This window comes from Pygocentrus nattereri, chromosome 10 (assembly GCF_015220715.1).
Source record: "Pygocentrus nattereri isolate fPygNat1 chromosome 10, fPygNat1.pri, whole genome shotgun sequence".
NCBI classification, from domain to species: domain Eukaryota; kingdom Metazoa; phylum Chordata; class Actinopteri; order Characiformes; family Serrasalmidae; genus Pygocentrus; species Pygocentrus nattereri.
The window spans coordinates 3,018,378-3,031,895 of record NC_051220.1 but is presented as its reverse complement, the minus strand read 5'-3'; the positions used below and the strand labels follow the sequence as shown (position 1 = coordinate 3,031,895).

The following is a 13,518-nucleotide window of genomic DNA, read 5'->3' as shown; positions in this document are numbered from 1 at the left end:
AAAGAAGGCCGAGAGGAAGACGTCGTGCTCTGAGACGCATAAGCTGGACGTCCCTCCCACCGCCGTCTTTTAAAGATCAGAGCATGAACTTCGTCTCCTCTGCAGACCAGTTTCTGCTCCGCCGTGTTGAACGGTATAAACTCTCACTGTGACGCGACGCTCATGCAGAACGGACTGAAACTTTCTCAGGATCATCTGAACACATTCACGTTTTTTTTCTCCATGACTTCTCCATATTCCAGAAATAAACATTCTTGAAGGCGGTGTTTACACAAACTCTGGTTGGGGGAAAAGCATAAAAGCAAAAAACCTTTTTAGCCCTACACCTTGTTTTCGAGTGTCACCCTAACCCTTTGGAACTGAGTTACAAGGGGTAATGGTTGAAATCTGGTCCCTACAAAATGGGACAAACCTAAAAAAAAAACAAAAAAAACCCAAAAACTATTGCTTCATTAACGGCTACTAGAGCTGCTCTGTAGGCGACCCTGCCCGTCTGCAGGGACAGCAGAGGAGGGGAAAGTTCAGCTCCTCACTGCTGGGCTTTAGTTACATTTAGGGATCAGACGCCTTCAAAGAGGGGGGCAATTATTTATTATCACCCCCCCTAATTCTTCAGTGATGTGAAGCTGAAGTCAGATATTCTCCAGATTCTTGGTAGAATTTTCCCGTTCCACCTTAAATGGAGCAGCAGTTTAATTCTGGAGCTTCAGGCGTCAGAACTGCTGGACTATTTACGAACTCGCAAGAAGAAGCAATTGAAGCGAATCTACAGATTCAGGAAATGTCTGAATCATATTTAGGTGCTATATTATTGCAAAGAAATTAACCTCTTCATCTCCTTGAGACCAGTTCACTTCATAACGTTCATATTCCATAAGCTCCATTCAGAAGCTGGGCGTCGTGTGAGGCTGTAGCTCTTCTCTCCAGTCTAATAGACGGTGATGTCATTTTAAACCCTTATAATAAAAGAAGCTGAACTTTGTTTTTCTACTGAAAGTCGACCCGTTTTCCCCCAAATCTGGGCTCTAAACTATAAACAGACGGCGTCTCTTCAGTGATCTGCTCTGGAAACATCACTTTTAGAAAACAAAAGTCTTTTTGGCTGTACATTGTAAACATATAGCGATATGTGATCATAAAACACGTGTTCTGTTCATTTGAGGGAACTTTTACAAAAAAAGATATAGATAAACAAAATTTTACATTTATTTCATGCAGGTTAATAGTAACATTGAGAAACATCTAATTTCGTCAGACCAAGCGAGTTCAACAAATGACCATTCAACATCAGGTTTTCTGCAAGGATATGCTGGTGTGTTTTACCATCTTGATGGACTATGATATGTTTAGACTGATGTCAGATACAGGCTACCTTAAGAAGATCAAGCTGAGCACTTGCACTGTGAACTAAACCAAAGTGATGCCCACGATTTTTCACTAGTCGTTAATCCGCTGGAGTGGACAGTCGTGTAGGACAGAGAAAAAATGTGCAACTTTCATGCAGACTGATTTCTTTCTTTGATGATCTGCTGCACCTGATCGGCTGGCAACCTGTGGTCTGTTCTGATGAGGTTGTTGACGAGTGTGCTGTAGGCTCCTTTTAGTCCATGCTTCTGATACCACAGCCTGAGCAACTGGTAGGTCTGTTCCTCTGCAGTAGGGTAATCGTGCTCCACGTTCTCCATCTCAACATCGGTCAGCATCTGCGAACGCCTGGTCACGTCTTTCACCACTTGCAAGCCCAGTTTCTGGGCTATTTCAGGCAGGAAGCCTGTCAGGTTGACATCTACACATGGTCAAGGAGAGAAATGCAAACATTCTCTATTAAATCACACTGTTGCCATGGCAATCTCCACTTCATAGCAGAACTTACATGTTAATCTAACATTTTATTCCAGGTAAGTGTGGATCATTTTTATTGGCCTGTGTGTTGAAGTATTGTTAGGTTAGTTTAACCGTTCAATGTATTTCAGTCCAGTGCAGTTACAACCAATGAAGAACCAGAGTCTAATGACCAGTTAAGTCCCTCAGATACTTGTGAATTTTAGAAAACATACCTTTCAAGAGCGGGAACTCCTACAAAAAAAGAAAAAGAAAACGAGTAATTACTAAACAGCCGAAGAGCTTGAAACAGACATGAAGAACTAATTACACCGTACAGAGATTAGTGACCTAGAGCTTCTTACCTCTGGGTTGATTGGCTTTTCCTCTGGAGGTCTTCTAAAGCAAAGCTTCTCTTTCTTCCATAAGAATATACCCCCACAGATGCATACAATGGCAATGCATACAACTATGGCTGCTACAATAGCTGCAACGTTGGGCTCTGCAAACACACAGGCACAGTTTTATAACGCGAAACCGAACATGGAGTCTTTGAGTCGTTATTACTGAAACTCCACTGTCGGTCTTATGCATTCCTTCTTGATTCGAATAGCTCAGCAATTTACAGAGTCAAATGTGCTGTGTAGTGTAGTAAACACAATGGGCCAGATCCCTTAAACTAAGCAGTAACATCACTATACCACAGTAAATAAGACCTATTCATAACGTCACTGTGGTGGCGCTAAAGTCACTTTAACGCTGCTGGATTTTCATCTCCATCCTCAGCAAGAGCCAATTAAAATCTACAGGTAAATGATGAATATGGTCACACATAATAAGGAAATTCTCAGAATTGCTGTGCTGCAAACAATAGCAATTTTTTTTAGCTTTTAATCAAGAAAATAAGCTTATTTATACAAAATGTGTTAACTATTAAAAATTATGTTTTCAGTCCAATTGTAAGTGTAAGATTTTTTTTTGCAAGTAAGATTTAATTTCTCATTGGTTAAAATTCATTATAATTCATTATAATCACAGTAAAAGTTTTAATTAACGTTAATTTGTTAGTTTAATAAGTGCAGTTTTTTATTCATTTATACATTAATCATTTGATTTTTATATAATTAAAAATGAAAGTAACATGCTGAAATTCTGATTACCAAGGCGAGCCAGTTTAGCTTTTATTTCCTATTTTTCTTGATCTCAGTTTCATTTACACAGGTGAAAAATTTCAACTGGTATTTCATTCTCGATGTCAGCAACTTGATTTGCACATGTAAAAATGAAAAAATATTAAAGATCAACTAGTAAAAAATCTTGTAAGACTGAAAATGTAAGTACAAAGTTTCATTCGCAAATGCGTATAATGAGTTCTAAAATTCATCGTGAATTGAAAATCGAAAGATCGAAAGCTAAAACTTTGCAGTAAAATCAATTGAAACGTCATTAGACTCTCAACATGTCAAATTTCATTTCTTTCATTAAAGATTAAACTCACAATTCATTAATTCACAAATGATGGAACTTGTCTACTGATAATCTTCTTGTATACTATTCTGCTAAATGCTTTTCTAGTTGTTCTAAGTTGCACTTGATCTGTTTTTACATCACCGTGAAGCAGAAAAATCAGTGGGTGCAGGCCAACCTGTCTTTCCTTCACACACTGTGTTGCTGGTTTCATTGCAAGCCACTTTCACCCCAAACTCGCATCTGTTGGAAAAACAAGGAGAGAACAAGGGAAGGACATGAGTGACCAGCCTATAAAGCCCGGTGGAGGACTGTACGTAACATTTTTGGAAGTATTAGTGTGTCTTCTCTACCTGAACAAAACCTCATATCTCCAAAACGGTAACTTTACAGGAGAAGGAGCGTTTTTATTGGTCCGTTTATTATGAAATTTGAACAAATTTGAAATTTGAAGACCCCCTGGTTTTGACAAATGATGCCAAAAAATGAAAAAAAGGAGATACGAGGTTCTGTCCTGACAGCTCATTCAAAAATGCTGTAAAAGTATTTGCTCTATTGATTTCCTCTGTTTTTGCATATTTGCCACTTTTAACGGTTCCACATTATCATAGAAAACATAAGACAACGAATCTGTTTACATGCACTTAATATTCCAATCATAATCAGATTTCTGCAGTTATCTGATTATTCAAATGGTCATGTAAATGCCGTATTCCGATCTAGAAATCCAATTAGGAAATCTGATAAAGAGGCAGGATTGTAGCTCAGTAATCAGATTTCCCAGTGCATGTGAGCTCTTACTCGGATTTCTTTCGGATTTCTCAGACTGCGCATGCACGAGATCAGACAGTGGTGCCGGAAGTAAGCGAGCGGTGTAGTCAAACGCACGCTTGACGAAGTGAAAGCTTTCAATATTCTTCATCTTCTAGACGATGTATGTTTGTATTTTCATAAAAAATTGGATTGATGTTTTTTTTTAAAGCCACTCGTGAAGTTTGAGCTTTACGTTACGTCTCATTTACATCACGTCTTCTGTGAGTTTATTGGCTGGTTGTAAAGCAGAAATCTGATTACGGTCTGATTCATGTAGACCTGCAGTTCCCCCACTGTCTGATTACCCAAGTGCATGGAAACGTGTTGATCGGATTACTGACAAAATCGGATTTCCTGCAGTTATCGGATTATTAAGTGCATGTAGACCCACCCGCTGAGAACATGAGGAAACATTGCCGGTCTGAAAACGTAATGGACCCCCAACTTTTATAACTGGTTGTGTCACCTTTAGGTTTGTTCTCTGTAGATCGATGGTCACCAACCCTCCTCCTGGAGGTCTACTGTCCTGTAGAGGTCAATTCCAGCCTGTATCTCACATGCTGCCCCTCCCTTTTCTTACATTAATGCATCTGATTCAACCAATTAAAGACTTTTGAAGAAGTTAATGAGCTGGAGCAGGTGTGACCAATTGTCAGAACTAAACTCTCCAGGACCAGGGCTGGTGATCTCTGCTGTAGAGATCTAAAAATACCTTATACACATTGTATCATTATTATTGTACAGGGTGATTCAAAAAGATCCGATTGAGGAACCAATCACGGTCCAGTTGTAAGAGGGGGTCAAAGAGTGTCTGACTGGCTCCTTCAGTCTGAGAGGAGCTGAGACCCCTGAGCAGAGCGTTCTGCGTTCTCCACGTCAATAAGAGTGAATCCGTCAGAACTGTGAAGCTCCAGCAGCTCAGAGCGTTCTGCGCTGGTTCCACAGCACTGGATGATCTCCGAAATCCCACTGAAAGAGCCGTGAGAGCAGCGACGCCCGACACGCTCAGTCCAGTCTGGGATGAGTTTGACTGTGGTGTTGATGTCGTCCGTCCAGCTGGAGGAGGTTCAGACTGAGACCTTGTACAGTTACATAATAAACTTTATGCTCATTTACACCGTTTACAGCTCACTGCACTGATCTGGAACGATTTACCAGGGAAAAGTTTGAATTTTTTTTTAATCACCCTGTACGTAAAATAGTGTTTGGTTAGTGTGTGTAGTGTGTGTAGTGGTTGGTTAGTGTAGTGGGGAACACCTTTGTCTTCTAAGCTGTAGACTGGGGTTCAATCCCCACCTGAGTAAACACCCTACACTATATCAATAAGAGTCCTTGGGCAAGACGCCTAACACCGCCTTCGCCTACCTGTGCAAAATAATCAGACTGTAAGTCGCTCTGGATAAGAGCGCCAGCCAAATGCCGTAAATGTAAATGTAGTGTATGAATAGGCGAAGTACTGATTATATTCAGTATCTATATACATTCACATACACCTTCACCCTAGTTTCAGTACGTACGTGTCACAGGCGTAGCAGGCCGTGCACTCGTCGCCCTTGTCGCAGTAGTGACCGTCCTTGCAGCGGCAAACTGTGTTGGTGAACGGTGTGCATTTTTTATAAACCTCCCTGTTAGCTATGACATAAAAAAGGAGTAGGTTAGATACTTTATCAACAGATACGGATTCACGGTGTATCATTTGAACTACCTGCCAACTGAAAAGATCACCTACGTGAATTAGTACAGACTATATGAGGTCAGCGTAAAAGGGTCATTCTACAGAAACGTCCACTTTTCTATCTCTCCATAGGAGTCACTGGTGTTACTGATCCTCAGTGGTGTTACACATAATAAAGAGATGTTTTTTTGGGGCCAGTCGTGGGCTGGAGGTTAGGGATCTGGCCCTGTGACCGGAAGGATGCCGGTTCGATCCCCAGGCTGACAGCACATGACTGAGGTGTCCTTGAGCAAGACACCTAACCCCCAACTGCTCCCCGGGCGCCGTGGATAGGGCTGCCCACCGCTCCGGGCAAGTGTGCTCACTGCCCCCTAGTGTGTGTGTGTTCACTAGTGTGTATGTGGTGTTTCACTTCACGGATGGGTTAAATGCAGGAGGTCGAATTTCCCCGTTTGAGGGATCAAAAAAGTATCTCTTAATCTTAATGAGCAATACATTTTACATAATAACTGCTGCAGAACATCAAACCCCACGCTGTCCATCGGGAACATCCACTAAAATATGGAATTTAATCCATTTGTGTTTCTGTTTTTTCACAGGGACCTCAGAATAAAGTCGGTCACACCAGTGACGTCAGCTAGAAGCTTCATATGAGATCATGAGCTGAATGAGAGGATCTCTGAGAACTGAGAGACACAGTGGACTCACCGTGAGCTTTTCTCCATAGATCCTCAGAAAACGGGCCGAAGGAGGTCGAGTGACGTCATCGGCGTGACTTTTATTTCAAAATAAGAGACGCGGTAACACCAGTGACTCGACTCCTGGACAACTTTTATTATATATTTTATAATATTTGTTTTCTTTATGTCGTTTAATGTATATATTCCATAATCATGTACGGATTATTGTAGTTAAAATTGCAGAAAATGTTTTTTTTCTTTCAAACGTGGCCTCACACATGACTGTGAGGACGAGCTCTTCTGTGGTGCTTGGAGTTCTAGATAATTGATTTAAAAACCAGTGTTGCTAAATTGAGGCTCAGTATTAAAAGTATAATTGTTAACATATTGTTTTATCTGTAAATATAAATAATTTGTAACCCTCACAGTTTTAAGTATAAGGGACACAGAAATGGACACAGAAATGGACCCAAAACTGTTGGGAGTCTTCCACAGTAGAACAGTATGAGGGATGTATGTTTCTGTTGTAATGTGTCGCCACATCAGTGCAGAAGTGTCATCATCATGGGTGATAACAGGATACCAGTAACGACGTTATGTAATCATGATACAAAAAAAATACACTTAACCGTTTTCTGTGTACTTGTGGGTAGAATCCAAGTGCACTTTAGTTTAGTTTTGTTTAGTATATCTCTGATTAGTACATGAAAGTATACTAAATACTTTTATACTTATTTTTTACCATGTAAAAGAAGCATATGAAGAGCACACTGGAATAAAAGAAGTGGTACTGACGATTTTAATCTGGGAAAAGAAAGAAAGACAGAAAGGAAGGAAGGCTGGGAACGTACCTGATTCCTCACAGGGCAAACAGAGTTCACAGGTTGCTTTGCCATTGGGGTCATCCATAAAACTCATGCCTTCCGTGCACAACTCACACTTTGGATCACCTCCTGCCCGAGTGCAGGGACTCTGAACATAATAACCTGAACACACACACACACACACACACACACACACACACACGCTTAGCATTTCTGTCTATTCATTGCAACCTGTATTGTTGCCCATGCTGTTCTCTCCCACGCCTCACCTCGGGGACAGCGACAGCACTCTACTCCTGTCTTTTCGTCTCTGTATGTCCCACTTTCACACGACTGGCGTCTCTTCCGGAGCACGTCTTTGAGCTTCACGCCTTCGGCTAAGCAGAAGATGCTCAGCTGTAGAAGAAAAAGTAGGAAACACAATGAATCAAGAGCTTTCGTCAGGAATCGGTTAACGCAATAACTGCGTTCCAAAGCCTAGACTGCAGCCGAGGTAGGGAGGGTCCTCGGTAAGACCGTCCTATGAAGACTCCTCCTTAGTAGGAGGAGCCTCCTAACGAGGCTGCCTGGTGACGTCACCAGAGTTGGTTGCTCTTCACGGAAACGGAGAAGATGATCTTATGTAGTACGATAAACTACACACACACACACACACATTCTAAATAAAATACAATATATGGACACATTCTTTAATTAATCAGTGATTTGACACTGTAAAAGGTAATGAAGACGAATTCAAGTACATGAACAACTGAGTTTTTTAAACAACCTCCGCTCCAGCGGCTTTGTTTTTAGCCATTTTTGCGGTGTAGGCCGGTGCACTGTGGATAACTGAAGGCCGTGAGGCTACATCTTATACGTCCTTCGTCTTAGGCAGTCGTGGGCTGGAAGTCAGGGAACCAGCCTTGCAACCGGAAGGTCACTGGTTCGACCCCCTGAGCCGACAGTACACGACTGAGGTGCCCTTGAGAAAGACACCTAACCCCCAACTGCTCCCTGGGCGCTGCGGATTGGGCTGCCCACCACTCTGGGCAACATTTTTTACCGGGACAACCTACCCCGAGACGTTAACGCGCAAAACAGAGGGGTAAGGGCTCAGTGTCCAGTAAGGGCCTAAATCTCCAGTTTACTGTGCTTGTTTTGGTTTGAACCTTTTCCACTGGAACCGCTGCTGTAATTTACATTTTTAGCATTCATTTTTATTACATGTTTACATTTTAGTTGCATGGATCATCAGCTGCTTGGTAAGAGACATGAGAGTTGACTGTTGACTTTGAGTAGGTTAAGACTTACTAACTTGAGATAAGGTGCTGTAAGATACACTATATAGACAAAAATATTGGGACACCCCTCCTAATTATTAAGTTCAGGCACTTCAGCCACACTCGTTGCTAATACAGCTATAAAATAAAGCACATAGCCTTGCAGTCTTGATAGACAAACACTGGCAGTAGAATGATTGGCACCATCATAGGACGCCACCCGTGCCACAAGCCACTTTGTGAAATCTCTGCCCAGCTAGATCTGCCCCAGCCAACTGTAAGTGCTATTATTGTGAAATGGAAGCACCTATAAGCACCAACAGCTCAGCCACAAAGTGGCAGACCACACAAAATCAAAGAGTTCCAAATTGCCCCGAATGAAGTGAATAAGATTATGTTTACACAGCAAGTAAAAGTGGCCCAAATCTGATTTTTTCATAAAATCCGATTTTTTTTTTTTTGTTTGGCTCTTCAGATTATTTTTTTTAATGTGATCTGTATGCGACATCAGTCTGAACAGATCAGCTCCTAAACCGACCAGCATGCGCAGAAGAACAGAGCTTCACGTGGCTCGTCCAGAGGTGAACACCCATGATGGCCAGCGAACGCCAGTCGCTCCCGGAGATCCAGTTTCGTCTTCGCCAGCATCAGCGATAATGAAGTTCCAGTAGTTGGCAACTGGGCTCATCTCACTCAGTGCGTTTGATTTCGGGCCCGGTATTCAGCCAAGGCCACTTCTTTGGTTCGTGTCCTCGGATTCTTCATCTTTCTCTGATGCTGCAGCCTCGGGCTCCTCCGGGCCGCACTCGGCCGTTTCGTTCGAAACCTCTTTAAACCCGGAGCGGCTGTGATGAGTCTCCTCTCGTTTTTTGGTTCTGAAACATCAGCCTAAATGTTTATGAGTCTCAGCAGCGTGAAATGATGACGAATGTCGAGTTGGGCTGGAATTGAAAAAGTCAGATTCAGTGTGTTTTTGCTGTTCACACTGACACACAGACACACATCTGTGTCACATATAAGGGAAAAGATGGATCTGGGCCACTTTTACCTGCTGTGTGAACGAAGCCTTACTGTGCAGCTGCTGTTGTTTACAGACTCTCTAAAATTGATCCAAATCTGGTTTTATGTTACATGCAGTTGTTGGAAAACTAGTGTGTGTTGTCACTGAGTTAAAGAAAAAGTCCCTACAGTTACTCAGGGCTACAAGGAAATCTGCTCGGGGTTTTTACTTTTGAAACTGTTAAGCACTTCTGGTAAGAGCTCTGATCACAAGACTACCATAAAAATACGGTAAAATTTACTGCAACAATAATGTAGCTGGTAACAGAAACCAGGGGTTGTCACGTGTCCCTCATGTCCTGCCACTTTATTTACCATCCAAAACCGTCAGTGAACCATGTTTCTATACGTAAAGCTGATGTTTTCGTTCTGGAGATTATTTTTTGCCCCTCTGGGGACGATTTTCACGTTCCTCTCCGCCATGAATGTGTTTTACAATAACATTTAAAAGCCTTCTCTCTAAACTATAATGAAAGAATGTCTCAGGCATCAGAAACAGATTTGTGATCATTTCCGTGGGGGAGCTTTTAAAGGCATTAAATGTTTCAGACGTCTGGTTCCTATCGCCACCACTGTGAACACTTCTGAGCTTCTCTAGAACAGAGCATTTCACCTCAAACCACTCTGAATGACTCTGTTTACATCGTAACTGTTTAATTATGCAGAAACTTTGAAACATTGGTGGAATTCCCCATTCATTTTATGCCAAAGGGACCTGTCCAGGGTGTATCCTGCCTTCTGCCCTATGACTGCTGGGATAGGCTCCAGCGCCCCCCCCGCGACCCTGAGGGAGTAGCGGCTTAGAAACTGGATGGATGGATGGATTTTATGCCAAAGGGAAGCATCTATAGTTTATATATATATATATATATATATAGTAGAATGAAGCTTACTACTTATTAGTATTATTACTGTTATTTATGTTTTGAACAGTTCTTCCAAAGAAATCTATCAATTCCAGTAAAAATCAATATTAACATCTATACCAAAATACCAGTACAGATAACAACTCTGGATGTCCCCCATCAAGATGGACAACACGACTAGAATCACAATAATCCATAACAAATATGAGCTATTATGTGTATATAAAGAAATGTGTATATAAAGTTTCCACTAGAGTTTTATGTGGCACTCAGTGATGGGCCACCATCACTGGGGTCACACTGCAGGGGCCCACAAGGGTTCTGACCACAGGTAACATGAACATGACAGGCTTTGATATCACACTTAGTGGAAAGGTATGGAGTAACCATGTAGTTACGCAATGATGAGCTTTAGTATGTGATAAGTCAGGGGGTGGGGGGCGATGGTGGGGGGGTGGGGGGTTAAGGGTGTTAAGCTATTATTGTCTAATGTTACAACACGTTTTAGTGTTGTTCTCTTTCGCTTCCCCCTCTGGTCCCTCTGGGAACATGCACTTCTCTGAGCCTGTGGAACAGCAGGTGGCAGGTTAATGCCGGACATGTCCGGTCTTTTTCATAAACGACTTAAAACGAAACTGACGATATGCATCTATACCCCTGTGGCTTAACGGGCTTATTTACTACCTAAAATTAGCAGTGAACCTACTCGTGTCGTCTGGGTCTTTATATGTAATGTTGATGAAGGTGAAATAGGCCTAATTCTGAAATACTACGATTTCGGTGGGGCCCATTTTGCCTTGTGCCTCTACACCGTAAATGGCAAGGCCCAGAGATTTATTACACACTTCTATAGCCTAAGAGTTGCTCAACCAGTCTGCACTGAAGTCCCTGTAGATACCGAATCATAAGCCTTAGTATGAAATGACAGATTAAAATACCAAGTTTAGGCCAATATTTTCTCAAAACTATCCTAAAACAGGGTTTCATGCATCAGGCAGCGTAATCATCTCCAGTTTGTGTAATAACTTTCAGTGAGGGAGCTTTTAGAGGCATTAAAGTTGAGATATTGACAGTTTTGTTGTAAAGTTTTGGCTTAAAATGTATTTTAATCTACTTATGGTGGAGGGTGTGAGGTGTTGGGGGCAGTCGTGGGCTGGAGGTTCGATCCCCAGAGCTGACAGTACGTGACTGAGGTGCCCTTGAGCAAGATACCTAACCCCCAACTGCTCCCCCGGGCGCTGTGGATGGGGCGGCCCACTGCTCCAGTTGGTACAAGCAAGGTACAAGCAATGTAGATGTTCCCTCAAAGGTTCTACAGTGGGTTTAAGGTCTGATTGTGGAGCTTAAATCAGTTCCTCCAGGTGAAAAGTTGGTATTTGTTCCTTTTCATAGCCGAATGATTTAAAACAGAGCGGTAGAGTAAAAGCCTGGAGGCGAGGCGAGGCGGGTGTGTGGAGTCAGTGCAGGTTAGAACAGATCATTTCAGTGGATTATGGTTCAGTTATGTTCCCTGACTAAAGGCGCTGAGACGGAGCCTTGAGGGAACTGCCCCAGCGACACGAGGGGAACTGCCCCAGTGACAGTTTCAGACCTTTATATCTGAGAGTGTAGTGTGTGTGTGTGTGTGTGCGCTCACTAGTGTGTATGTGGTGTTCCACCTCACGGATGGGTTAAATGTGACGGCGCAACTTCCCAGTCGTGGGACTAATAAGGGTCTCTTAATCTAATCTTAAAACAGTCGCCCAAGAAAACTTATTTTTATGAAAATTATGACTATTTTACCTTTATAATCAAAACCTAGAAGACTAGCAGGTTCACTGGTGGTTCTGGATAGTACACATGGGTTCCATGTGGACATGGTGACCCCTGGTTCCTATCAGCACCACTGTAAAGTCATCAGAGTCTGTAAGCATCTCTAGAAGGAGCTCCATCACACCAAACCGCGCAGTGACTGGAAACGAAAGTGAAACTAAAGTCCGAAGCAACATGAATTCTCCGTGTGTCCCTATATGAACCAAACCTTTGGTCAGAACTGCTGAGGAGACTTTAATCTGGTCAGGTCTGAACTCTGAGCACGCAAACTCATTCTTACTACTACAGAAAGACCCGAGCTGGAGCCACATTAACCCGGACTCGGCACTCGGTTCAGGTCGGCCTACAAAGCTAACAGGCTGAAGGAACATCAGACCGAGTCTCGGCGTCTTTCAGACCTCAGAAAAGCTCAAACTCGCGATAAAAGCACTTAAGACGACTTCACGAGGCTCAAACTGGCTTCTTATCCACCGGCTGCTTCCTCGAATTGTCCGTTCCACCTTAAAAGGCGCGGCTGTCACGTTCAGGCGTTCGTACAACTGCAGTCCTACTTAAGGTGGACCGGTGAAATGGAAGAAGACGCCAGTTTTTTAGACGGGTATAATCATCGGTTTCACCGTGTCTTCTTACCGAAAAGCAGAGCAGAGCGTAGAGGCCCGTGGTCTTCATCGCGGCTGGCAGGCTGGAGCGCTGCGGACTTTCCAAACTCCGTGTTCAACAGGAAGATCCGAGCCCGCATCTCCGACAGGGTCTATTTGCATACCACGCCCCCCCCCCCCCACACTGCATGCCACGCCCCCACGGCACGACGGGTTATTTCATTCACCTACTTCTTTTTTCTCGATGACGTCTGTCACATTGTTTTACTCATTTTCTTACGTATTTTTGTATCTATGTATTTTATTGTGCAAGTGGAATAAATATTCCTGTAACGTGTCTTTCAAAAACCACCGCATTAACTAACACTGAATACACTTTTACTGCAGGGGTGTTCGGTCTTCTGTGAAAAGCCCGGTGTGGCTATAGGTTTACAACCCCATTCCCCCCAAAAATCACCTGTTCTTTTAATAGCACACTGTAAGTGTTTGGGAACTGAGGAGATATTTTCCTTGTTCTTGTTTGATACAGGATTTCAGTCTCCTTTGTCTTTTTTTTTTTCATAATGCGGCAACTGTTTTCAGTGGGTGATAGTGCACAGTTCAAAAGCCAGTATTCGTGATGGTTTAGGGGGCATTAGTG

At 42.7% G+C, this 13,518-nt stretch overlaps 1 protein-coding gene across 1 annotated transcript; it reads right to left on the bottom strand.

Moving 5' to 3' along the window:
- Nucleotides 1-1,182: 1,182 nt before the first annotated feature.
- Nucleotides 1,183-13,024, bottom strand: fas (Fas cell surface death receptor). The gene is made up of 8 exons (XM_017683659.2): nucleotides 12,910-13,024; nucleotides 7,550-7,676; nucleotides 7,308-7,442; nucleotides 5,619-5,733; nucleotides 3,467-3,531; nucleotides 2,187-2,323; nucleotides 2,058-2,076; nucleotides 1,183-1,786 (listed from the first exon to the last, which is right to left on the bottom strand). Exons 1-8 carry the CDS (start codon nucleotides 12,946-12,948, stop codon nucleotides 1,497-1,499), a joined length of 927 nt encoding a protein of 308 aa, XP_017539148.2. The 5' UTR covers nucleotides 12,949-13,024; the 3' UTR covers nucleotides 1,183-1,496.
- Nucleotides 13,025-13,518: the final 494 nt, after the last annotated feature.